Raw genomic sequence first — 26,086 nt, forward strand, 5'->3', positions numbered from 1 at the left:
CCTTGTGAAGGTACATATCAGTCACTTGGTTCTTTAAAGTAGATGGGTCCACTCCTTTAAAACGTAATGCAGCTGTGTAGCAGACTGTGGTGAAAACTGTCTAAACGTATTTGAAATTTCTGATCATAATTCATGTTGAAATGTAGATTTCTGACTTTACCCAAATTTGCATTGGGTTGCTTGAAGCACATACGCCAATATCACTGTCGAAGAAGCTACAAGTGTGTTTTGTGCTGCTGCATGTGTGCCTTCAAACTTTCTCTTGTTCTGTGAGTGTTCTCAAATTCTACATTTGGAGTTGTCTACAATCCATGGAAGCTGGTTGCTTATGCAGCTAAATGTAGGCAAAATCTGCTCTGAAGCTTAAAATGTTCTTTGGCCTTTCACAGTAGTTATGCAAATATGGGTGAAAGTGTTATCTAGAGGATGCGCTTTGCTGTTTTACTTCCCATTTAAAGTGCAGAATCATGGTGAAGCCTGATTGCCTGCTGTGCTCCTAGTAAGTTCCTCTAAAAAGCAGATAAGCTTTTAAGGTACAGTCCAAAATTCCTTTTTTCATGCTCATGTGAGTTTAGAAACTTGCAAGAAAGTAAAAGCGTTAAGCACCATAGTAAATGATAGGTGTGCTCAGTATTCTATGAAACCAAGTTCAAAACTGATTTGCGGCTTTTAATATGGTAACAGTATTTATTAATGTATTGTTTCTGGCGTCCTTTCATAGTCTTGAGAAGCATTAAGGGGGTGGTAGAAAGGGGAAGAGGCTGTAGACCAGAACGTGGTAAGTGACCAGCCAGGCTGGCGTCCCTTCTGGGGTGCTGTGTGCCTCTATGAGGATTGAGAAAATTTTATTACGCAGGAGTATATAATTATGACCCTTATGTCAATCTTGCTGTATTCTCTACTATTAAGTTCTCCAGTTATGGAAGTTTAAATATTTCATTGAAAAATACCATTAGCAGCTCTAGATGTTTGAGATCTGTAGGATTATGCAGTTCCTGTGCCAGTCATACACTTGTGGCCTTAATCTCTTGCAAAGAATTTCTAACGTTTCATTGTCTGATTGTGAAAATGTGTGTCTTCTAGCGCTTCTGAGTGTCTTAACCTTGTCTTGTTGAATATTCCCTTACCTTTTGTTACGAGACCAGGAAAGTGGACATCCCCAATCTGCAGTCTAGTGTTAGCCCGTTTCTTATTTTACAGACTCTGACCTACGGAGGGACCTGCATTTGCAGTCTGTAGCGTAACAGTTTGCATTTTTTTTTCCCCCATTGGGTTCTCTAGATCGTTATTTCTCTTGTCCCGCTGAACCCTGTAGTTCTGCTGTGGTCTTGGGTTGAGTTGGTGCAGGTCGAGATGCCAGTCGGGGCTTGAAACAGAAATTTCTCGGTGTGTTTGCGCAGCGCCCAGGAGCAGCTCAGCCACCCCGGCTCTGCGCTGAGGCGCTCGGTGTCGGCATCCTGGGCTCAGGGACAGGCTGGTGTACGAGTTTATTGAGGTGATGGTGTCATTAGTTTGAGAGAAGGCCAGTTTTCGGGTGGAGGGGTTACTAGGAGGGTGAGGTTCTCTGGGAAATTCTTGTTTGACATGGAAAAGTCCTTTGGAAGGGTCAAATCTCGTGGCCTTTTTTTTTGTGATTTACAGTCTCATTCAAAGAGTCGTAGGAAGGCCAGTGAGGGTTTGCTTTGCAGCACCACGTTGCTGGTAGCTGACACCACTAGATACTGTGTCCTTCCATTCCCAAGGAAGGGATGCAGCTTTTACCAGTCTGCAATACTCTGAACCTGACCAAGATTTTTTTTTTTTTTAAAGTACTCCCTTTTGCTTTTTTTTTTTTTGATACAGCAGCTGGTTTTAATCCATGGTGGTATGTTCTTGTCAGCAGTTCAGGCATGTGAGGAGCTCTGCTGTCCCACCTGACTTCTTTTTAAGTGATGGGGCTTGTCCCCATGTCTGTTTGTGGGGTTGGTGTGGGAGAGCTTCATCCTCATCCCTGGAAAGGGTATGTTGGGATGGACCCATCCCAGCTTGTGGGGGGTGTTGGCTATTCCAGTTGTGTCTGCAGAACTGGTCCCAGCTGCTGCTGCTCAGCTCAGTGCTTGACTTCCAGGTTTCTGGTACACTTGGACTTGGTGATTTCACTCAGAAAGTATTTCTAAACTCTGGATTTCTGTTTGACTTGCTCTTTTAAATATTATCATTATAGCTACAATGATTGCTTTCCTGTTCCTCTTTTTGTTTGGAAATCTATACAACTTTCCAACTTCTTGATGTGTTTCATGCAGATCTACCTGTTTTGCTACAGCTTGGCACTTCTTTCCTCTCATTTCATCGTGTTTTTAATACCACTGATAACTTAATATTGTGTTAAGCTGTTGAAATGAGACTGGTCGGTTATCAGAGGCTCGCTGCTGTCCTGTGCTACTCCAGCTCTTGTGTGTTATTTCAGGCTATGCCAAAAATAGCCTGTTGCTTCTTGTGTGTTCTTGGGCTGTTCCAAGAAGTGATCTCTTGCAAATGCTGAGAGATGATCTAACAGAACTGTGTGCTGTTCTGCTTTTGGCCACTTAAAATACAGGACACCCTTTTAACCTCCATTATCTATTTTTGCAGGCTAATCTTTATTTTTAAACCTCAGGTAACCTACGATTAAAAAATATTGTGTGTGCAGGACCTTTTTATATTTTTTTAAGACTTTCTGCATGTAACTTAATATAGTGCTTTTCTGTTCAAATAAATACATGCCTTATGACTACTTAGAGTTTCACCAGGATTTTCATATGCTTTTATTATACTTGACTAGTACAAATATAAACAAGGAATACTTGATTTACAAAAGTGCTTTATCTGTACTTCTCAGTGTAAGCTGAGCACTTTAGAAATATTTGCAGTCAACAGTAACAGAGATTTTGAATTTTGCTTTCAAGCCAAGAGAGATTTCACACATATTTTTGCAGGTTTTATGGTATATTCACACAACTTTGGCTGCTAAATTATTAACTACCTGTGATCAAATCCTGATTCTCTCTTATCTCTTCTGACAGCTAATGTTTCTGGCACTTCAACAAGGATGTTGGTGTTTCATTTGTCAGTGATGATCGAGCTTTTCTTCCAACTGGATGCATCTGTTTGTCCTGAAAAGTGTGACTGCTCTTCGAAAAATGCAATTCATTGCTCTGGTCCCCACATAAAAGACCTGGAATTGTTAAATCTGCCTTGCAACGTGACGGCGATTCACATAACGGACACTAATGTGACATACTTGCAGGATGTTTTTTCTAGGATGGTGGAATTGCAGCATCTCATCTTGTCTTCAAACAACATTTCTCTGATTTCACCAATGGCTTTTAAAGGCTTGAGAAGCCTAAAAGCCCTCAAACTGCTGGATAATAAGCTGGTTGAACTTCCCCCAGAAGTGTTTGATGACATGGTACAGCTTCAGCAATTGATCATTGAAAATAACAGGTTGAAATCCATCAAAGAAAATCTGTTTGACAAACTAGCTAGTTTGGAGGAGCTTTTCTTGAACAAAAACCAACTAACAGCACTTCCTACCGGCGTCCTGAAGAAACTTGCCAAACTCAAAGTACTGAATTTGTCGAGAAATTATTTGGCAGCGCTGCCTAGAAATATTTTTAGTGCATTAACCAGGCTTGAGAAGCTGATGCTGTATTTTAACAGGCTGTCTTCAATAGAGTCTGGTATGTTTGATAGCCTGAAGGAGCTGCTGGAACTCTTCCTGCATTCCAATAACATTCAGTCCATCGCTCCTGATGCGTTTCATTGTCTTCAGAAACTGAGAATCCTGACACTCTCCAGAAACAAGCTTGAGGTTTTGCCTCCTGGGCTTTTTCTGCACTTGCATGACCTGTCTAAATTGACCTTGTACAAGAACCCACTCAAGTCTCTTCCAGAGGTATTGTTTGGAGAAATGAGGCATCTTGGTAGCCTGTGGCTGTATCACACAAAGCTCTCAACAATACCAGATCTTGTGTTCAGTAACTTGACAAATTTAGAGCTTCTTGTGCTGAGCTTTAATCCAGAGCTTAGTGTTCTCCCTAAGAATGTATTCAGTGGTCTGAATGAACTACGGGGCCTTTCTCTGCATACAAATAATATTTCCAGTCTGCCAGAGGGCATCTTCCAGAGCCTTCAGAAGCTGCAGAACATTTCCCTGTTCGATTCCAGGCTTGAGGCTCTTCCTAGAAACCTCTTTCACAATCTCAAGCACCTTCAGAAAGTTTACCTCAATAGCACCAAGCTGCAGTCTCTTCCTGGAGAAATCTTTACTGCTTTACCCGAGCTGCAAGAAGTTTTTCTTGATGGCAACCCTTGGAAATGCGATTGCCAAATTCTTGGCTTTCAAGAGTGGCTCCAGAAGAGCACAGAGATAGTTAGAAATGTGCCATCTCTGGTGTGTGACAGCCCGCTGGCCCTGCAGAATGTTTCTCTTGTGGCTCTAACAGATGATCACCTGAAGTGCCTGCCAGCCACAGCTATTACAGACCAGGCGTTCAGCTCAACTTATTCCCCGGCTTCAACTTCTTTTGTGACGGAGCACTTGACGTCATCTCAGGAGACTGCTGTAACTGCAGTGTCTGACGTGGACACCAGCACACCCACATCAATACCTCTTGCAGCTCCAGGTTTTACCCATTCGCATGTTGAAGATGTTGGACAGCCTTGGTTTCATGTCTCAGCTGTTCCAACCCGAGCTTCTCTCAGTGTTGTAATAGAGACTGACAGTGTCAGAGGAACAGATTTAACTACTCTTGCCTGGTGGGATGAGCTGCCAGCCCACAGGAGTGCCAAGCCTTATTTTAATACCAGAGTTGCTTATTGTCAGCTATTCTTGTGCCTTCACACTTCGATTTTAGTGCTCCAGACCGTAACCATTGTGCTCAGTCTGTATGTGATGGGTAAAACGAGGCAGCTCTTGCACTCCAGAAATACTCTTGCTCAGCCTGTGGTTCTGATAAAATTTTTGAGAAGATAGAGGGTAGCAGCCAGAGAGAGGATTAGAAGCACTGTTTTGGATGCGTTTTGAGCATTTGGGCAGTTCACACTTGATTCAGATATGGATTATAAATCTTCATAGCAAGGACCATAAAGACCTTGTTTTTATAGCATCATGAAATCGCACTTTTATGTACCTTACAGGGTTTACCAAAAGTGGTTGTAATCACTCTACATTGCTACAGCGCTTGGTGCGCAAACCCAGAGGGAGAGCTGAAAGAAAATCCGTGGTCACCTCTGTGTGTGCTACTGGTTTGCAGCTGTGGGCTGCAGGGCTGTCCTGCCAGACACCTGCCTGCAGTCAGAGGGATGTGGCATCTGCGTAGGAACGTGGCTTCAACCGTGCTTTAAAGGTTGGCCATGGTACTCCAAATGCCTTATACCGCCTGCAGTATTTTGTCTCCTTGTTGAGAAAGGAAATAGTGTTTTGAGGGGGAGATGCTGGAAAAGACCTTTTCAAAATAGAGGCGAGGGCAGAACGATACGGTGCAAATGTCTTAGTTTTTGCTTTCTGTCCTCAGCCCCTTCCCAGGACGTGGCAGGAGGAAAGGGGGCCATTTAAAGCTAGCAGTGCTTTCCTCTAGCTTAACCAGAGGAAGATAAATAAGAAGCTGGGCTTGGAAGTATAATCTTGAGGTATTTTATTGTTTGGTTGGTTTTGGAAACTTTGTAACATATACTACAAATATATATTTTAAGTAAACACTTTAATCGTCAAACTTCGACCGGCGGTCTGAACTCACTGCGTGGTGCCGTGAGTCGTTACACCAGCGTGCCGGCAGGTGCCCGGGGCTGGGGCTGCAGGGGAGGGGGCGGTTTGGGGGCTGGTCTGGACTCAGCCGGGCAAGAAGGGGACGGTCTCTGCTGGGCTCGGCTGCCAGGCCGCAGGCGTGCAGCAATGTGGCAGGGACTCTGCCTGACCTGAGGGCCCCGAAGTGTCGCCAGCTTTTATGAAGTTAACTGGGGAACACACCCCTCTCCATCACATTGTGGTAGGCAGTAGCATATTCAGTCTCAGTACTTGTTACCTTTTCTTGTTCCATAGTATTACTCCCTGACTTCCAGCCCTTTCAAGTGTTGATACACAAAGACAACGAGGCTGGGTTTCTGTCTTCATACTGAAATGTTTTTTAATATTTTGAATGATAGGACTGTCTTTGTAAGTAGATGGGTAGCTGTCAGACTACGTGCTTTGGTAGCTCTTGGATTTCACTATTAGCTTTTGTCTTAACTATGTGACTTAGCCTGTTCTTAAAAGCGCTGGTGTTGTGCTCAAAACCTAGAGCTGGATTGAAGTGCCTCTGGATGTGGTTCCCTGGCGCCTCGGGCAGGAGACCCTGTGCTCTGGGAGTCCTTTCACAGTCTGACTTTGTAACTATTGGGGTGTTTCCTGCATGGCCTTGAAGTGGCACTTCACAAGCCTGAGCTGAAGAGAGCTTGTGTTTGCTGGAGGTTTGTGGCTGGTTCCCTGCTGTGTGCTCCTCTAGGCAGTGAGAATAAAATAAACTACAGACTGCTTTGTTTCAGGGTGCTCTGCTGCTGCATGCGATTCCTCTTCTGGGCTGTGAAAAGAGGCAGTGTGCTTCTATGGTGTTAAATAACCATTCTCTTGCTGGTGAGGTTTAACAAAATTTAGCCAGTTTGGTTTAGTACTAGGCAGAGCCATCTCTGCAGAGGGAGAAATGCAAGTCACTGCAGCTGGTGAAAAGCAAACTCGGACTAGATTCATAAACAGAAGCACCAGAATATTTGTTGCAATACATTTAAGAGAAACACAAAGCCAACATGAGGCTTTCATGGTGGTGTTTCTGGGTAGTTACATGCTAGTGCTGAAAAGGAGGCAATTGTTACAAATTTAGGTCCTTGGCTGGGCAACTGTAATGACCACTTAGTGTTGCTCTAGCTCCAGCGCCATCAAGCCAGTGCCACGCAAGCATCTGCTCGCAGCAGGCAGGAGATAAGTGTAATCTGGACTGGCAAGGGTGAGGCACCGAAGAAACGCACTCGTGGCGGCAGGCACTTGGATGCACACTGTCCGATTTCTGAGAAAAAGCACCAGTTTGGTCGCCATATGGGCGTGTGACACCCTGACGTCCAGCTTCTGGATGAGCAGCGGGTTGGAGGCAGCTGCCATCCCTCTGACCCCTGAGTTGGCCGCCCAGCCCTGCGGCAGGGCCAGCCGGGTCTGCGCTGCTCCTCTGGCTCTCGCTCAGCAGTCGCTGAGCTCTGGCACGTGGGGGCTTTGGCAGCGGCCGCGTACAGTCGAGTGCTCAGAGGAGGATGAGTCGTCTTCACATGCTGTCATCGGGCTTTCCCCGCACCGGAGCCAGCCGGGGAAGTGAAGTCAGCAGACAACAAAAGGCTGGAGCGATGAGGGCCTGGGGTGTTTTACTCATTCTTCCTCTGAGGTGCCCTGTTTTGAGCTGCCTCTGATTCATTGCTCGTTGCCCAGCATTGCTCAGCCCTTCCTCCAAAACTCCCTGGCCTGGGAAATCTAAGGATACGCTTATTTATATCGCATCTGTTTTGCCCAGAGAAGGGATGATATTCCAGGTCAGCGTGACGGGGCTGTGGCAGGCAGGGAAGCAGCTTGGAGCGCTCCTTGGAGCCCTGTCTCCGGGCAGCATTGCTTTGATGGTGTCTGGAGATGCCGGTGGCTTGCCATCGCCAGTGTATTGGCAAGAATTCTCCCAGTCCCTGCAGCCCACACATTTACAAACTGCTGCCTGGCCTCTGCCACCAGGCTGGGCCTGGCGGACAGTGGACTGGAAAAACGTTGGGGGTATCTAATCCCTGGTCCGGAGAACCCTGGCTGCTGGGAGAGGGGCGGATGCAAAGCACGTCCGCACTCAGCAGCTGAGGGGATCAGCCCTCGGCTGCTGCGCGGGCCCGGGGTGCAGAGCCATGGTTGGCAGCCCTGCGTATTGACCAGACCTCTGAGTCCCAGAAGCTGCCTTGGGGAGTGCTCAGAGTGCATCACCGGGGCAGCCCGGCCGAGGGTCTTCTGTAACTTACTTGGTTCCCTCAAACGCTTGTTCCTGCAGCAGCTGCTCCTGCTCTCTCTGCGTTGGAGCAGTGGGACCCTCTGGCTGCTGTGCTGGGCCCTGGGAGCATGCAGCATGTTTCCAGCCTGATGTCACCACAGCTGCTGCTCGCCTTTGCTTGTTGGGACTTGAGTGCATGGAGTCCCCTCCTAAGAGCCTGAAGAGCAGGGTGGCAAGGAGGGAATTAACTGCTGCTGTAGGTGCTGGCAGCTCTCTGCCTGCTGCCCAGCTGCTGCGGGACCCTTCAAAGCCATCGGCACCTGTGTGCTGGGCTTGTGTCCCCTGCATCTGCCCTTCCCATGTCACCTCTGCCACAGGAGGCCAGTAGCTGCTGGAGGGCGCTTGTTGCTGCTTGCAGAGGGGAGCGAGCTCGGTGGGTGCCTACTAAATGCAGCTCAGCCTTGCAGCCTGTAGCAGCAAGATCGGAGCCTGCACATCGGATCCTTCCTCTCCTGGTGGCAAAGAGAAGGTGGGTGGTGGCAGATGTGCTTGGAGGAGATGCCCAGCAGCACTCCATGGTTCAAGAGCACGTGTGACTGCTGGCTGCGAGGCAGGAGCTCTGGGATCCTCTGCCTGATGTTACCGAGCGTTGGCCGTGTCTCCCCCAGGCCTCTGACCAGCACGACTTGCCAGGGGAAGCTGATTCAGCAGCCATGATATCAGAGCACAGTATTTCCTAGGGATGACAGAATAGCTGGGAGGAGATGCAGCCAAAGGCACGTACCCGTGGGACAAGGCTGGGATTGCGAGTGTTTACAGGCTCTAAAAGTGATCGGGAAGCCTGAAGCTCCTGCTTTGCCCCTGCTCCAGGCAGAGATGGGCAAGCTATGGAGGTGTTACGCTTCCATTTTCTTAGCTGGCATCTGGGTTCGCATCCCCTTCCCTGCTGGGTGTTCATGGGCAGATGAGCCCTGGCAAAGCCTCTTGCCTGGGACATGGTGGGCGAGTCCTGCTTCGTGGTGGGGTGGGGGCGCTGCTACAGCAGCACCCAGAGACCTCTCCCTGCCGGGCTCAGCCCCTGTTGCGCAGTCGCTGCTGCGATGTGGCAGGCTGCCAGCGTGCCTTTGTGTCTCTAGATGAAAAGAGCCCAGGGCAGGGAGCCAGTGAGGCCTGGCAGCAGCTCCGCAGCCTCTGCTGGCTCCCCCAGGTGCTGGGGAGAGGTGGGGCCTCTTCCCCTTTGGGGAGTTGGGAAGGGGTCCCTGGGGAACACCCTGGTGCCAGGGGTGGCTTGATGGAGAACGGGGGGAAGCTGGGCCAGCAAACGCCCCGCAGTGCGTGAGCAGGGCCAGCCCCCCGCCATTGCCTCCGGCTCCAGCCGGTCCTTCGCCCCTCTCGCAGCGCACATCGGACAAGCTCTTTCCGCTTTGGATTATCTCTCCAGGCGGACTTGGCCGCAAGCCCCGCATTCCTTCCAGCCTAGCGCTGCCCTGAGCCCGCGCCAAGCCCTGCATGCTGCTGCTATCGCTCGGGGCTGGGGCCAGGGCTGAGCCTGGAGGAGATGGTCCTGCTGGCCAGGCGAGCCTTGCTGGAGCTCAAGTTTCTAAACACCGTTTTCCTTGAGCTCCAGGAGGGTTATGGTGTGTCTCGTGCTGGTGCGTGGATGGAGGTTAGCCTGCTGGCCAGCTCTGCTGCCCATCCAGGAGGGACTGGGGCTGCTCTTCCTCCCCGAAGCTCCCACCCTGCACGTGTGCTTCCCCAGGGAAGGCAGGACCCGTCCCCATCCCTTGCCCCAGATGCAGATGGGGCAGCCTGGAGCCATGAGCAGCGAGGCAGCCCTGGCCTTGCTTACCTCAAACCATGGGGGCTGGATTGCTGGCCCTGCGGAGGAGCTGTCTAGTTTGGGCCCCTCAAAGGGTTAAGGGGGTGTGTGGCGTGGAAGGGACTGCTGGTGCCTCTCTGATGGGTGGGGACCCACCACCGGTCCCCAAGTGACTTAGTGCACCTTCCTTCACCCCTCAGCTGTGGTTTGGGACCACGCGTCCTGCTGCATGGCTTAGGCCCAGGGGTGACCCCCCGTGCTGGAGCACCAAGGGGACCCTCGCCCCTAACCCCAGCCCTCCACCCTCCTTCTCCGCCCAGCAGAGGAGAGTTTGGCCCGATGCCCTGGGCCAGACGGTCTCTGTGAGCACCAGGGGCCACCGTGGGGGTTTCTCATGGCGTGGGAGGTGGCTTGCAGCAGTGCAAAATAACACGGGGGTCCCAGCCCTGCACTGGGGGGGCCTGGGCAGGTCCCACCCCTCCCAGGGGCGTGAATGCTGCAGGAGCTGGATGTGTGCGAGGAGCAGGAGCCGGGAGCTGGGGCTGCTGGCTGTGCAGCCCTGCGGCGTGGGTGAGCGTGTTCAGCTGTTTGGCAGATGAGCGATGCGCTGTCCCGGCCAAGCCCACAAGCTGCTAATTTTAGTGATTACGTGAATTTTTCCAAGCAGTCTCGAGTCTCTTGGTGATTCAGAGCCGCTCGGCTTTGCTGTACCCCGACCGTGGGGATGTGCTGGAGACCTGCCAGCATGGATGGACCCATGACCGTCCTGCTGTCCAGGAGTGAGGTGAACCTCCTGTAAAATAGGAGATGCTGCTGTTTGGGGGCTCCTAGAACCTCCCCAGCGGGGCTGCGCTCGGCATGAGGCAGTACCAGGGCTTGGGCAAGAGGTCACAGGACAGACGGGAGCCCTGGTGGGGCTGCGAGCCCTGACTGCGTTAAGTGCTAGTGGCTTGCACAGTGTGGCTGAGGGTTGCCTGCTCCTGGCCCTGCCGGTCTCCAGGAGCACCAGGCAGGGTTATGTCAAAGTGTGAGGCGTAATGCTAGCTGGGACCACCTGCCCCAGGACCTCCAGCTCTCCTGTGGCATCAGCAGCATGTGGAAAAATGCCTGCAGAGAGTGCTGGGGGCTCTCAGGTGGAAGGGCAGGGGCTGGACTGCAGGGCAGCACCACATACTCTTGCTTTTCCCTGCATGGTGGTGTTTGGCCTTTGGTGAGGCATCAGAAAGCTGTTTGTGCAGGCAGCAGACATCGAGGAGGAATGGGGGCTCTGGGGGAAGGAGCCACCCACCCAGCCCAGCTGTGACCACGGATTTTGCTGCCAGCCCCATCTCATGAGGGCACAGGATCTGGCAGGTACCCACCCTTGGGCTCCATTGTCCCCTTGGAGGTGTAGGGACAGGGCAGTGACACCTCATGCGTTCTCAAGCGTGGTCTGGGGGATTCAGGCTTTCTCTGACTGGTGCGGCTGGAGATGGGGAAGGTCCCCAGGGCACTGCCGGACCCTGGGGCTTCCCCATTCATTCCGGTGCCGTGTGAGCTCCTAGCTATGCGGAGCAGCCTCTCTCTGCAAAACACTTATCTCACCCTCAGTAACACCCACGTGCTGTCTCAGGGAACTGCCTCTCCCCTCCAGATGTGTAGTGTCTGTGCTGCTGTCACACCCTCTGCCCCCTCCCTTGTGCACAGCCTGGAGCGCCTGTGCGCTCACCTCCGGGAGCGTTCCTCTCTGTGCTGCGGGTGCGGTGCACGGGCTTGTGCTGTTACTCAGCCTTGCTTTATTTTTAGAGATGTCTTGAAAACAGATTCCTCCTTCCCAGGCAGGAGCTGGAGCCAGGTTCCCGAGGCCCAGCTAGAGGCAGCAGGGTTTTTAGCAGGGCTGTTCCCTGGGGTCCTCAGAAACTTTGGGCTGTGGGGACCATAACCTGACTGCCCCCCTCCTGGCAGCAGGGCGTTTGGGGGTACCCACCATTGCATCCCCGTTGCTGTCCCCCGGGGCAGCACTGCTTGGAAGGAGCTGAGTCTGACATTCCTCTGTCAGACCGGGCTTGGGGTGGTGGTTTTTTCGGAAGTGCTGGGGTTTAATTTCTGTGTTGCCTTTCTGAAAAGCTGTGTGCTTCTGGGATGAGTCAGAGCAGGCAGGAGCCCAGCAGTGCTGGCGCTGGCAGCGGGCAGACAGAGCTGGCGATAAGGGTGCGATAAGGCTGTGAGAGCCCTGCTCTCCTGCCAGGGCTGCAGGGAGCGGGCAGCTCCCAAGCCCGCTCCCTGACCTCCCGCTGCACCGCTCTCAAGGAAGTGCGGAGGCTATTTCGGGAACAACGGCACTGGGAAAATCTGCTATGCCAATAGAGCATCAGCTAAAGCACTTGTGGGTGGTGTTTTCAAAATGCCCCTTCTCTGTGCCCAAATCTCTGCGCAGGTGGGGGGAGGGGGGTGTAGCCCCAGCCTCAGTGCTCGCATCCTGGCCAAGGAGGGATCCATGGCCACCACCGTGTCCCACGGTAGCTGGGACCCCCAAGCAAGCTGACATAGTGGCAGCAATTGCCTCCGGCTGAGATCCCCCTTCCCACGATCCTGTCTCCGTCCTCCTAGTCCAGCTGGAAGCTCCTCTCCCTACCCCTGCGGTTTGCTGTTTATCCTGGTCTGGTACTCTCTTTGAACAGGGTCCCTATCCCCTGTGCCCTCCCACCCCTCGCAGCACGCTGTGACATGGGGACGGAGCCAGCCCCAGGCTGTTCCCTTCTGCAGCAGCTCATTAGTGCCGGCTGGGACCTGAGCAGGGGCTGCTGTGGCCAGCGGAAACATGGGTGGGCTGAGACGGGATTAGACGTGGTCAGGGAAATTCCAGCTGCCCCGTGGTTAGCACGGGGCTGCTCCGGCTCCAGGACGCCTGAAGGGGACACGCATGCTGGCTCCACTTCGCTGCTTCCTCCCGAATTTCCGTTCCCGGCAGCTGCTGGACCGGGGCTGGCCCAGAGAGGTGGGTGAGGGGGGACCTGGGCTGGGTGGTGGGGACCAAGGGCACCCCTGTGCACCTGTGTGGGCTGGAGGGGCAGGGGAGAGGTGGCAGCAGGTGACTCTGAACAAATGGATGGGACAGGCTTCCCAAACACCCCTGGTGCTGGGCTCCATCACCTACGTGCCAGGGCTGCGGAGGACGAAGAGCAGAGTATGCGCTGCACAGCGGCCCCTGGGAGATGGCAGCATGTGCGGCGATCGGCATTGAGGGGGTTCCTCAGTGCCCGCAGGCGCGGCGGCGCTGGTCAGAGATGCTCTGGATGCCGAGGGCTCTCTGAAGCAGCCTGGCCTCCAGCTGGCACCAGCAACGCTGCTGAGCCCTGCTTGGTGCCTGCTCCGTGGCCAGGCTGGGCGACGTGTCTGCAGGGCACCAGAGCGGGTGTTTGTGGGATCTTGGCCAGTTTGCATCTCCTGTTGGAGGGAGTGAAGGAGAGCTGTGACCCAGGCAGGGCTGGCATGCTGGGGGGCTGCCTGCGCTGCTGGCCGTGGACATGGCCAGAGGTCCTGACACTTGCAGGGGCTGTAGCTGGGATGGCAAGTGCTGTGCGTGGGCCAAGGCGATGCTGTGGAGCAGCCCCGGTGTGAGTGTGTACCAGCACAGGGCAGTATCGTGCCCAGGGGCCTGGCTTTGCCTTCACCTGCCCCCATGGGTTGGGGCACCCAGCCGTGTCCCACCGGGGATCGGGGGGCTGCCGCGGCCGAGCTGCTCCCCGGGCACTGGCTGATGTGAGCGGTGTGTTCGTGCAACCGGCTGCTCGTCTTCAAACAAGAGCACAGGGGTTCAGGAGAGGGAAACCCAAAACTCCATCCTTGAGACGCTTGCTCTGTTTGGTGAGGAAACAGGAGTTGGAATAAGCTCTACTCCAGCGCTTTCCCTAACCCCGACGCTGCCCCTGCGCTGATTCATTGATTTGGACGGGTTATATACTGGGAGGGGAAGCATGAACCACACTCGTCTCTCTTGCCAGCACGGAGCTGTGCTCGCTCGGCACTCGCAGCTGCAGGACACTCGGGTAAGTCTCTTCTCCACCGCTGCCCCTGCGAGCGCAGCCCTGGGCCGGGGGGACTCCCAGGGCAGCTCTGAGGGGTGGCGGTGGGATGTGCTTATTCAGCATCTTTTGATTTGATGGAGATATTTGTCTTGCAAGGGTTCTCCAACTAACGGAGCCCGCTTAGGCATTGTGGGTGCTGAAATAGTTACATAGGCAACATATCTTAAATAATAACCCAGAAAGAAAATCAAGGAGTGGAAAGTAACATTTAGAGGGGCCTGAGGTTTGGAGCAGTGAGATGCTGAGGGGTAGGGAATATTTAGCCCCTTGGTCTGTAAGCTTTTTGTCCCTAGAAGAAAAAAGGAGATAAATTGTTCTCAGCTGCTGCTCCTAAAGGGCGCTCCAGCTTGGATGCGCTCTGAGCTGCCTTAACAGGGAGTGACATGAGCAGGGCTTTTGATGTGCAGAGCATTTGGGGAAGTTTATAAATGACTCGCTATAAACAAAGCTGTTCTTGGATGCAAATTGTTTCCATATGGGAAACATAAACTGCGCTGGCTTGTGCAGGGTTCCTCCCTCCCTGCCCGAGAGCAAGCACGTTCCCTGGAGGAGCGCGGGGCGGCGGGCAGGGGCTGCGCCGCCAGCACCCCGGGGTGCCGTGCCACCCGGGGCCATGCCCAGACCCCTGTGCTGCCAGGCTTGCCCATCTGGCCGAGCTGTGCTCGGGGACGGGGGAGCTTTTCTCCCTCCCTTGTACCACTCAAACCTGTTAGTGGGGGGCAGTTCGGTTCCAGCCTGGCACAAGGCTGCGGCTTCGATCTGCGGAGCGAGAACCTCCCAGACCAGAGAAGGGAGGAGAGGGTGTCCGTGGTGGCTGTGCATGTGGAGTGATGGAGGACTGTCCTGCAAAGCCCTCACTCCCCGCAGGCTCTAGAGATCCCCTGGGCTCCAGGCACTGCCCTGGGACCAGCCTGCACACAGATGCCCACACCAGACACCCCGCTCTCACCGCCAAAATCGTCCAGGGCTGAGACCTTCTGCAAGGGATGGGGTGTGGACAGGGCCACCCCCCTACCCAGCCTGGGCTGGGGAGCTGGCAGAGGGTCCCACTGACCCAGGCTGCTGCAGGGTTTGATCTAAAACACGCCCGGGCAGTGCTACCAGCACTGACTGCTCTTGGCTCAGTGACAGGAGCTCAGAGCCGCTTGCTGCCAGGCAGAGCCAGGAGGGTGCTGGGGTGGGGGGCACCTTTCTTCCTGCCCCCACTGAACATCGCTGGGACCCACTCAGCTGTGGGTGCTGTGGGCCAGCTCTGGTGAAGCTCTCAGCTGTTTGGTGGTGCCAGGAGGCCAGTGCTGCTGGTAGCAGCCTGCCATGCTCGCTGTAAAATGGGAAACCGCGCTCCTGGCCACTACAGGAGCCGAGCGAGGGTGACGCCAGGGATGCCACTAATAGCTGTGGTATGGCAGCCAGATGCCGCGGCCCCGGCTCCATCCTGCTCTGCGCTGCTGCCTGGGCTGTGCCCGGCCCTGCCTGCCCCCGTCTCTGCCTCGCCGGGGCAGGAGAGCGGCGCAGCCTCGGGGGCCTTCTCCAGGGACACAGCAGCACCCAGCCCAGCAGTGGCCCTGGGGGGCTGCGAAATCACAGCGGCTGAGCTCCTTTGTTTTTGCTGCAGGCCCATGGAGCAGGGAGGCTGGTGGTGGTGGCTGCTGCTGCTGGTGGGCGTCCAGCTGGCCGGTGGCCAGTGCCCGGAGCAGTGCCAGTGCGTCCGCACTGCCCAGGTGGAGTGCTCCGGTGCCGGCATCACCGTGGTCCCCAGCCCCATCCCTGCAAACACCATGACCCTCCAGATCATCAACACTCGCATCGCCGAGCTGGGTGATGCGTCCTTTGGCAACGCCTCCCTGCTGATCGGGCTGCGCATCGAGAAGAACAACCTGTCGCGCATCAGCCCTGGGGCTTTCCAGTACCTGCCTGACCTGCGCTACCTCAGCCTGGCGAGCAACAAGCTGCAGGAGCTTCCCGTGCAGGTCTTCGAGCCCCTGGACAAACTGGAGTCGCTGCTTCTCTCCAGCAACCAGATCCTCCAGGTTGAGCCTTCCCACTTTGCCCACCTGAGCAACCTGAGGGAGCTGCAGCTCCACGGGAACAACCTGCAGGAGCTGAAGGAAGGTCTGTTCGACCAGCTCACCAGCCTCACCAAGCTCAACCTGGCCAGGAACAACATCGACCGCCTGCCGCCCCGGGCCTTCGAGCGGCTGGCGCGGCTGCAGGTGCTGCGGCTCTATGAGAACCGGCTCCGGCAGATCCCAGTGGGTGCCTTTGACGGGCTGCCGGAGCTGCAGGAGCTGGGGCTGCACCAGAACCAGCTGGAGACATTGTCCCCAGAGCTCTTCCTGCACAACGGGAACCTGCAGAAGCTCTACCTGTCCAACAATCTCCTCGCCGCCCTGCCGAGCGGCATCTTCCTGCCTCTGCGCGCCCTCGCCAAGATCACCCTGCACGTCAACCGCCTGCGGGACATCTCCCCCGGTGCCTTTGGGCCCATGCCTGACCTGCGCGAGCTGTGGCTCTACGAGAATGAGCTCTCCACCCTCCCCACAGCTGTCTTCAGCAACCTCACCCAGCTGCAGCTCCTGGTCCTCAGCAAGAACCGGCTGCGCTCGCTGGCGCCGGGGGCTTTCCGGGGCCTGGGGGAGCTGCTGGAGCTGTCACTGCACTCCAACGCCTTGCGCCGCCTGGATGCCCAGGCCCTGGAGGGGCTTCCCAAGCTGCAGAACGTCTCCCTGCACCACAACCAGCTGCGGGCGCTGCCACGGGGCCTCTTTGGGGCCACCCCGGGGCTGCGGCACTTGCAGCTGCATTCCAACGCCCTGGAATACCTGCCTGCTGGCATCTTCTCCCCGCTGGCCACCCTGCGGGAGGTGAAGCTGCACAACAACTCCTGGCGCTGTGACGAGGGCATTCTGCCCCTACGGCACTGGCTGGAGAACAACCCCCACAAGGTGGGCGAGACACCCCCGCTGTGCGCCCAGCCCCCTGCCCTGCGGGGCACCCCCATTGCCGGGCTACCGCGGGACCAGCTCCTCACTCCTCGGTCCCCCTCTGCCTCCCCCCAGCCCAGCACCCCGCTCCCCACTCACCCCTCGGAGGCGGCATCGCCAGAGGGCACCTGGACGGAGCCTCCTGTGGGGCTGCCGGTTTCCCCTCGGGAGGAGGAGGAGGAGGAAGAGGAGGAGCGGGGTTGGTGGGGGCTGACGCGCACGCAGAGCGGGGTGGTGGTGGCGGTCATCGTGCTGGTGTGCGTGGCCCTGCTTGCCACTCTCATGGCGCTGGTGGTCTATGGCTGTAGGAGGAAGAGCCAGGTTGTGCTCATGAGGATGAAGGCACCCAACGAAGCCTGAGTGCCTGGCAGACCCTGGGGGGAGCGGTGCTGGCAGGGTGTCCCCTCCCCACAGGGCCAAAGGACGAAACAGCAGCTCTGCATCAGCTGCCCTTGCTGACTGGGACAGGCCAGCATCACCCCATCCTGTCCTCCTGTCCTGCTCTGCTTTGCCCTGTCCCTGCTCTGCAGCAGGGTGTCCCCACGGCTGACCCCCATGGCTGCCCTCTGTCCCCAGCCCCTCCTGCCTCCAGCACAGCCTCTGTGCCCATTCCCGGCCTGGGGGTGGCACCCAGGGTGTGGGGTGCTGAGAGGGGACCCCTCGAGTAGGGAGACACAGCCTGGCCATGATGGTGCTTACTCCAAACAACAGGACTTCCCTCTCCTTCCCCTTGCATCGTCCTCTCCAGTACTGCCTGCCCTTGCGCTGTCTGCTGCCCTCACCTGGCCCCTCTTCCCAATTTTCCCCCTGCCCCCGTGCCTGCAGCCTCTGTCCCTGCCCGGGCAGGCAGATGTGGCCATCACGCACCGAGCACCTTTGCCCCCAGCAGAGCTGCATGTCCTTTTGCTGCTTTGTAGCTCTCCTGTGCCTGGGCAGGGATCCCCGCAGGGCTGGGCTGCTGCTCGGGTGGCACACCCCGACTGACCCGGCTGTGTCCAAGCTGCCCTCCCCGCTGCAGGCAGGACGGGCCAGCGCGCAGCCAGCGCCTTCCTCTGCCCCCAGCGCCTTCCTCTGCCCCCAGCAGCCTCCTGCTCCCCCTGCCCTTGTGCATCTCCCAGCCACAGAGCCACGAGCCACTGTGTGGGTGCAACAGCAGCCCCCCTGAGCCCCCACCTCACGCTGGTGCTGACCCTCCCGTGACCGTGCCCCTGCCTGCGGTGTCCTGGCTTGCACCAGCCCTGCTGGGGGCAGATTAGAGAGGTAGGTGACGGGTACGAAGAATGCACAGAGCTGGACTCTGCCCGGCCGTGCTGGCTGCCGCTTCCCTGGGGGCACGTTGCAAATGCCTGTTCCCCTGCGAGGGATGGGAGCGGCTTCGGTGCTTGTGGAGTATACTAGGGCTGCGGTCCCCCAGGACTGCTGCCCCATGGAACTGCTCCTGCTGCCCCCCACCCCTGCTCCTCGCTGCCTCGACCCCCTCGCGCATACTCCACCAGGCAGTGAGCAGCCTGGCCCTGCTACACCTGGCAAAGCCGCATCCTGTCCTCTTGCTCTTCCCACCCCGAGTGTCCCCCTGTGTGTGCCCAGGCCTGCTGCCTGTCGCAGCCCTCAGGCTGGTGGTGGTGCATGCTGGAGGGGGGCAGCAAGCTCTGGCTGCTCTGTAAATCGCAGGCAGGGGACACACTGTCCCCCAGCACCCCTCTTCTCCAGTGGCCACCGTGCCTCCTCCAGCTGTGGCATGGCCACGGAGGAGTCCAGCTCACCCCGACGCGTGGTGCCAGGCTGCCTGGGGATCGCTGCCACGGGACAGGGGCCACGCTTGATGTGCACCCCATGGTGCTGGCTGCTCAGGGCACCCTGTGAGCCAGTGCTGGCACACGCAGCCCCACGCTCCTGCACATGATGGGGTGCTCCTCCAGGCTGGGACCTGCACGGTATCGGGAGACATGGGACCGTGCCGCAGGGCTGTTTGGTGCTGCTCTGTGACCTCTCTATTAAAGCACAGTTGTCCACCTCCAGTGCCAAGAGCTGTTTGTTTGCTCCTCCGCCGTGTGCAGCAAGGGAATGACCCAGCAGGGACAGGAGCTGTGCTTGAGTTCCTCTAAGAGGTGTTTTCATGTTGAGGAAAAGCCTGTACAGGCTGGTGGGGCTGAGAGTGGCTTAGCGGGCTGTGGTTGCACAGCCCATAGTGTCCTGGGCTCCAGCCTGGGGTGAGGGACTCAGAAGGGCTTGACTATCCAATGGCAGCATGATGGCTTCTGCAGAGTGAGCCGAAACCTCAGCAAGCTTCTTGCCAGAGCTGCCAATGGCCTCCTGTGCAGTCCTCCTCTCTGGGGCAGGACCCGAGGGTTTACCCAGTGCCACTCCGGGGCGGTGGGGAGCTCACCTGGCTCCTTTTGCAGCTGGCTGCTGCTGGCTGCCACTGGCTTGTGTCAGCTGAGTTTCTTCGTGTGTCACCGTTTGCTCTGCTGGTCCAGCTGAATGCACGTGTCTCTCCCCTTCCCCTGGGGGTGCCCCCCTGGCCACTGCTACCCCAGCCTGTTCCAACACAGGCCCTTCCAGAGAAGCCCTTAAGGTGTGTGCTGTTCTCCCAGGCAGGCTGCAAGCTCCCAGGGAGTCCAGCTGGTCCACAGGTCCCTCTGGCCATCCCACCATTGGCTGGGTGCACGTCCTGGGCTCCAAAGCACCTGGTGCATCTCAGCATGATGGTCCTAGGGTGTTTCCCTCCCTGTGGCATCACTTTGCCTTGCTAGGCTGCACCTCGTCTTCTCTTGTGCAAGGGATGTTTGCTAGCCCCATTCCCCACAGAGATTTAATATAGTCCAGGGCGGCTCTTGGGGAGCTCTTGGAAGCAAACGTGCTGACCTCAGCGTGAGACCAGTGCCGCTGTGACAGCAGCACCCTGCCACTGTCACAGGGCCAGTGGACGTCTGGGGCTGGCACCCCACTTCCCTGCCAGGATGTTCTCTGGTGGCTTCCTCTGGCCTCACCTCCAGTTCCTCTGAGGCCGGGTTATTTTTCGAAGCGCTCCAAGGACACGGGTTGTTGTTGCCGATAAGCAGTGAGGGCAGCTCCGCCCCAGCAGGAACGGCCTGTCCCTTCCCATCCGCTCTAGCAAACACTGTCCCGTCTCAGCGAGCAGTGTCCCTGCAAACCTCCCGCAGGCTCGGTGGTTGTCACCATGATGCCATGCTCGGTAAGTGACAGCCACAGCGCTCAGGTAGTCTGGGGTGGCCTGGGATGGGTGGGAGCTGCTGTTGGCTCTGTGTGAAAACAAGTGAAGTGGTGGAAAGGAACAGCCAAGCACAATGCTGCTTTGAGCGCTGGCATAAGTCCAGGGTAGCCCCACTTGTGTGGGATGTCTGCCGGTGGGCATTGCTGTGGGGTGGGCAGCACCCTCCATCACCTGCCAGCACCAGCATTTGTCCTGAGCAGGGCGGGACTGGTGGAGGTCTGGATCCTGAGGGTCCCTTCCAACTGAAATGATTCTGGAGGCCACTGTCTTAAAAAGTGTCTCCCGTGTACTGGGAACAGTCATTTGGTCCGGGTGAAGATCCCTTGGGCAGGTTTAATGCTGCTCTGGCCACCCGCAGGGAAAGAAGCATTTGATGGGCAATTGTAGAAATACAACCAGTGGAGCTCACTCTTTTTGTCGCTGGGCGCAGAGCAGCCCTGCAGTGTTGTCTGCACTGGCTGGTGTGTGTGGCAGACCCTGGTGTTTCATGTGCTTCCCTGCCCACAGTCCAGCTCTGAGCCCACAGGGATGTCTCAAGAGGCCATGGGTTCCCCCGAGAACCCCACAGCTCCCACCTTGGCCACTGCTCTGCAGGATGTGGGGACCATTGGCAAGGGTGGCACTGCCCCGGTTGTCACAGAACGGGCTGGAGCAGGGCTGGGGCGCAGGGAAGAGCCCTGACCCACTGCACGGGGCAGGCAGGGAGAGATTTGGGAGGGCAGTGCTCCTGCGAGGGGACAGCTGGGGTGGTGTGGGGGTCCAGGGCTGGAGGGATGCCCCACAGCCAGGGCAGCTGCCTCTGTGTCCCAAGGATTTGCTCTTGCTGCATTTCTGGCTGTAGAAGCCGCTTCCCCAGCAGCACCCGCTTGCGGGTCCAGATTTCTGCTCTCTCAAGGCAGGGGATGAGGCTTGGCTCCTTCTCCAGTGCAGGCTGGTGGTCTGCGTGCTGCTGGGGCTGGGGTCTCTGCCGGCAGGAGGGCTGCCCCTGTCCTGCCCCCCTGCCTGCCAGTGCTACGACACCTCCAAAGTCTTCTGCTCAGAGGAGAGGATGCGGGAGATCCCAGCAGGTCTGCCAGGGAACGCCACCCACCTCTTCTTCGTGGAGACAGCCCTGAGCAGCATCCACAGCGGTGACCTGGGCCCCAGCACCACTCTCACCAAGCTGGTCTTCCTCAACAATGACATCCAGGAGCTGGAGGCCGGCGCCTTTTCGGGGCTGTCCAGCCTCGTTGAGCTAGAGGTGTCAGGCAACTACCTGCCGGCGGTCAGCCTGGGGGTGCTGGTGGGGCTGCCCAGCCTCAGCAAGCTCTCCCTGGGCGCCAATGCCATCCGCTCCCTGCCGCCGGGGCTCTTCGCCACCACCTGCCGCCTGCAGGACCTATGCTTGGCAGGGAACAAGATCGAGGCGCTGCCCCCCGGCATCTTCCGCCCGCTCCGCCGTCTCCAGAGCCTGGACCTCTCACGGAATGCCCTGGCTGACCTGCCAGCAGGGCTGCTGACCCCCCTCACCGCCCTCCGCCTCCTCAAGCTCAGTGACAACCTGCTGGCACAGGTGCCGCCTGGCGCTTTCGGGGCGCTGGGCCGGCTGGCCGAGCTCCACCTGGACGGTAACCAGCTGCAGGAGCTGCCGGCTGGCACCTTTGCCGGGCTGGGGGGGCTGCGGCGGCTGCAGCTGCAGCACAATGCCCTGGCCAGCCTGGCCCCTGACATCTTCGCTGGGCTCCCCAACCTCACTGTCCTCAGCCTGGAGGGCAACCACCTGGCTGCCCTGCCTGCCACCCTCTTTGCCGGCACCCCTCACCTCCTCCAGCTCTCGCTGGCCCGCAACCAGCTGGAGAGGCTGCCTCAGGGGCTCTTCACCAACCTCTCCGTGCTGCAGACCCTGGTGCTCTCGCACAACACCATGGCCCACCTCCCCAGCGGGGTCTTCCAGGGGCTGGCGGGGCTGACGGTGCTGCAGCTCAGCCACAACAACCTCTCCAGCCTGCCGGCCGAGCTGCTGGCCGGGCTGCCCCTCCTCACCGCGCTGGCGCTGGACCACAACCGCCTGGCGCGCCTGCCCCCGGGGCTCTTTGATGCCAACGAGGAGCTGGCACGCGTGGGGCTGGCCGACAACCCCTGGGCCTGCGACTGCCACCTGGCCTATCTGCTGGGCTGGCTGCAGGGCTTTGCTGAACCCCTCACCCATGCACAAGCCTCCTGCTCCAGTCCCGCTGCCCTCCGGGGACGGTCCCTGCTGGAGGTCTCCCAGGGACAGCTGGAGTGCCCCAGAGCACCCAGTGTCCCCAAAGAGGAGGGCTGGGAGGGGGTGCCGGGGGAGGATGCTCCAGAGCAGTGCACCTACAGCAACCCTGAGGGCACTGTGAGCATGGCTTGCAATGCCACCAGCTGCCAGCGGCTCAGCCTTCACCTCCCTCCTCCTCTTCCTCCTGGGCAGGCAGCAGGGCCCAGGCCAGCGTACCAGGGTGCCTGGGTGCTGCACTCCCACTGTGGCACGCTGGAGGTCAGTGTCCTCGTCATGGCACGGAGCAGGGACGAGGCCACATTGCCAGAACTCCCCACTGCGCCCTAGGGCTGGGGCAGGTGCTCCTGCTTTGATGTTGCTTTGGCCACCTCCAAACCGGGCTGGGAACTAGCACTTCACCTTGTTCTGCTCCCCCTGCTGTGGTCAGCAGCCGTCACCGAGCTCTCCGCAAGAGCTGGCCTTGAGGTATTTATTCTCCCAGCTTTGTGTTTCCTGTGTATTTCAAATATCATTAAAACATATGTATTAGTTCCGTGCAAACAGTTCCTGTGGTGGAGAAACACTCTTTCCACTGCCTCTGCCTGTGTATCTTTTGGAAGTGGTGAAGGTCCCTATGGTGCAATGGGCACTGGGCTGGGGCTGTGTGTGGTGTGGCCTGGCTGCAGGTGCCTGCCAGTGGGTATATGGTGGGTAGGTGTCTGCCTCTGGTGTGCTCACCTCTGCCTGCCGCCCTCTCCAGCCCCACCGCCCGCCCCGCTCCCCGCAGCAGTGCAGAGACCCAGGCGCAGCCTCACACCGACCCCCAGGGCATGGATTTGGTCTGGAGTGTCTGAGGGAGACGTGGGTAAGTCCTACCCAGCCAGGGATGTGGCTGCAGGGTGGGCTCCAGCCCAGGGCCCTGCACCGGTGAGTCCCCCCGCTCACTTGGCCGGGCTTGGCCCTCAGCCCCACCATGGGACCTTGTGCTGTGCTCCAGAGAGATCGCAAAATCCCAGTAGAGCTGCCCATCGCGGGTAAGGCAGGTAAGGTGGGGGCTTCCCCAAGCGACCGTGCGTGTGTGTGTGTGCGCGCGCGTGTGCATGTGCTTGGTTGCATACGCATGTGTGCATGCTTGTGTGTATGTGTGTGCACGCTTGTGTGCGTGTGTGCATGCACACTGCTTAGTTGCATACGCGCGTGTGTGCACGCGTGTGTGCGTGCATGCACGCGTGTGTGTGCGCATGCACACTGCTTAGTTGCATACGTGTGTGTGTGTGCACACGCTTGTGTGTGTGCATGCACACTGCTTAGTTGCATACGCGTGTGTGCACGCTTTTTTGTGTGTGTGTGTGCACGTGTGTGTGTGCGCATGCACACGCGTGTGTGCACGCTTGTGTGTGTGTGTGCTTGTGTGTGTGCATGCACACTGCTTAGTTGCATACGCGTGTGTGTGTGTGTGTGCATGCTTGTGTGTGTGCATGCACACTGCTTAGTTGCATACGCATGTGTGTGTGCGCCAGGCGCAGGTCGCAGCCGCCCCGGGGCTGCTGTGCGGTATCGCTGCACCATCTCGCGGCCGCAGGGACACGAGCATTGTCTTGCCTTGCCTTGCCTTACGTTGCCTGGCTCCATCCTCGTGACACTCACCCTTTATATATTTATAAACATTGATGAAGTCACCCCTCAGTCTCCTAATATGTTTGAAAAATATGTTTATTGTTTTGGTTTTTTTTAAAGGTTTCTCTGTCTTACATTTACTTTGTTCTCAGAGTGTTTTAGGGCTTCCCCGTTCATTAAACAGAACCAATGTTAAGTGCTCTAAAACATGTCGCAAAAAAGCTGGCATATTTACAAAAGACTTCTCATCTAAATATGGAAGAGTAATTAGTCATGACACAGTTTGATTCTGATAGTGACCAGTTGTGCTACCAGCCTTGACTACATATGAATTATCTGAAATAGTGACAGCAAAAAAGCAAAGATCCTGCCTCAATTGTGGTTTGTTTTGGGTTTTGTTTGGTTGCTTTGGGGTTTGTTTTGTTTTGTTTGTTTTTTGAGGTTTGTTTTGGGTGTGGTTCAATTTTGTTTCTAAATACATGGCTATTTCATTTAACTGGAAAAACAAACGATACCAAGCAAAACAAACAACCAAAACCAAATCCAACCAAAAACCCACCCAAAAACCAGAAGATAGAAACAACCCAAAACCTAGGGCCCCAAGTCTCTGTAAAGCATTATGACACAGAGCCACTTCCAGGTTGTGTTTGGGATCTGCTCTGGGTGGCCTGCCCTGGTGCGCCTCCTGAGCACCTGGTGATCACCAGCAGTTTGGCTTCCTGCTTGTAAAACCACAGGTTTCTTCACTTGGCTGCAAAAGAGCTTGTTTGTATCTCCGTGCATTCTCCTCATATGATGCAGCTGTACCAGCAGCAATAACTGTAGCAACAATACATCTGTGAAAAACTGAGGAATCAGCAGGAAAAGCAACAGCAAAAGCCAGGTATTCATCCTCATCGTGAGCAGAAACACAAAGTCGAGGACGAGTTCCTGCAGGACTGGGGTGTGAACGTTGGCTCAGTGCTACAGGACCTCTGGTCGCTGGACAACTATTTAGTGATAAACTATCTGAAAATGTGATCTTTGCCATTATCTCAGGAAACCACCTTGTGAAGATGAACAATTTCTCTGACAGTTTCTCTGTTGGAATCGTCATGACAACAGAGTTCGGTTTTGTTTCCCTCGGCCTCTCAGAGCTGTTCAGGTGACCGTTGCACCTCCCTCCTCCTCCAGCTCCGAGCCGGAGAATTAGCAGTTTCTTCCAGGGATTCCTGATACAGAATCCCGCCCGTGCTCAGGAACCTTCTTTTCTAGGTTGGTGCTTGGCAATATGAAGTCGTGGAAGTAGCTGGCAGAGCTACTTCAGATTGTGCTGAAAATGCTGGGAGAGGAAAAGCCAATAATCGTGAAAAGAGATCTTTACAAAGACCCCACATTTCTAGCCAGCAATACCTCTATATTTTTTTTTATTATTGTATCTCACTTGCCCAATTCAGAGGCCAGATATCTTGGTTGAGACCTAAGGTGAGTTTTAAGTTATATAAGACTGTGATTTTAGCAGAACTGAACTTTAAGGTAAGTAAATGGTAGCTAGCATTGAAGGACCGCTTCTGCGTGGTTTTATTGTTTAGAAATACAGAAGCGATAAAACCAACGTATGTCAGTGTTAACAATATCTGTGTTACAGTTTTTAAGTCTGGGTGCTTGTTTGTAGGTTTGATTTAAATCCTGTTGTAGAACTTTTGAATTTCATGGCACTAGTTGAAGTCCAGACATTTTGTTATAAATATGTTTCATTGTGCAAATAATGTCCATATCAAGTTTAAAACCAGCATTTTGTCATTCCCAAATTTTTAGATATATTGCATAACTGTCTTGAAAACAAATAACTGGATTTTAGACTTTTTCAGAAGGATACTGCTTTTTTTCAGTTGATTTCTTTGACAACAAGAAATAAATAATAACCTTTTTTTTTAAGGTTATAACTTGTCCAATGACTTGTATTGCTCTTAAACTTACAGCTGGGTTTCAGAGCAAGCCATGCAAGAGATGAAAGGTTTCAAATGCATTTTTTCAGTATATTTATTTAAAGTGAAGTATTCACAGTAGTGCCTTTGTGTGGAGGGGAAAAAAAAGGCTATAAAAATGTAATGGAGAAAAAAAAAAATGTCCTGAGTGGTATTGTTTTTCTGCTGTGCATCTG

The 26,086-nt window shown here is 55.8% G+C and overlaps 3 protein-coding genes across 5 annotated transcripts; all 3 read left to right on the top strand.

The window, feature by feature from the left end:
- On the top strand, positions 1–5,373 carry GP5 (glycoprotein V platelet). The gene is made up of 2 exons (XM_065640387.1): positions 1–10; positions 3,042–5,373. The coding sequence occupies exon 2, from the start codon at positions 3,068–3,070 to the stop codon at positions 4,991–4,993; it is 1,926 nt and encodes a 641-aa protein (XP_065496459.1). The 5' UTR covers positions 1–10; positions 3,042–3,067; the 3' UTR covers positions 4,994–5,373.
- A 7,348-nt stretch (positions 5,374–12,721) lies between these two features.
- LOC135991659 (leucine-rich repeat-containing protein 15-like) lies at positions 12,722–18,873 on the top strand. Of its 2 annotated transcripts, none has more exons than XM_065640444.1 (2): positions 12,722–12,793; positions 15,499–18,873. In XM_065640444.1, exon 2 carries the CDS (start codon positions 15,503–15,505, stop codon positions 17,225–17,227), a length of 1,725 nt encoding a protein of 574 aa, XP_065496516.1. In that variant the 5' UTR covers positions 12,722–12,793; positions 15,499–15,502; the 3' UTR covers positions 17,228–18,873. The 2 variants fall into 2 exon arrangements, with proteins under 2 accessions (XP_065496516.1, XP_065496515.1); XM_065640443.1 differs by lacking the exon at positions 12,722–12,793 and adding an exon at positions 13,778–13,844.
- Positions 18,874–19,993: 1,120 nt separating this feature from the next.
- CPN2 (carboxypeptidase N subunit 2) lies at positions 19,994–22,862 on the top strand. Of its 2 annotated transcripts, none has more exons than XM_065640445.1 (2): positions 19,994–20,063; positions 21,028–22,862. In XM_065640445.1, the coding sequence occupies exons 1-2, from the start codon at positions 20,049–20,051 to the stop codon at positions 22,672–22,674; spliced, it is 1,662 nt and encodes a 553-aa protein (XP_065496517.1). In that variant the 5' UTR covers positions 19,994–20,048; the 3' UTR covers positions 22,675–22,862. The 2 variants fall into 2 exon arrangements, with proteins under 2 accessions (XP_065496517.1, XP_065496518.1); XM_065640446.1 differs by having other exon boundaries at positions 20,000–20,063; positions 21,033–22,862.
- The last annotated feature ends 3,224 nt before the right edge of the window (positions 22,863–26,086 follow it).

This window comes from Caloenas nicobarica, chromosome 8, assembly GCF_036013445.1.
Source record: "Caloenas nicobarica isolate bCalNic1 chromosome 8, bCalNic1.hap1, whole genome shotgun sequence".
NCBI lineage: Eukaryota > Metazoa > Chordata > Aves > Columbiformes > Columbidae > Caloenas > Caloenas nicobarica.

What these genes read in the sequence shown, in the direction of transcription:
- GP5 (XM_065640387.1), top strand. Translation starts at nt 3,068, where the DNA reads ATGTTGGTGTTTCATTTGTCAGTGATGATCGAGCTTTTCTTCCAACTG.
- LOC135991659 (XM_065640444.1), top strand. Translation starts at nt 15,503, where the DNA reads ATGGAGCAGGGAGGCTGGTGGTGGTGGCTGCTGCTGCTGGTGGGCGTC.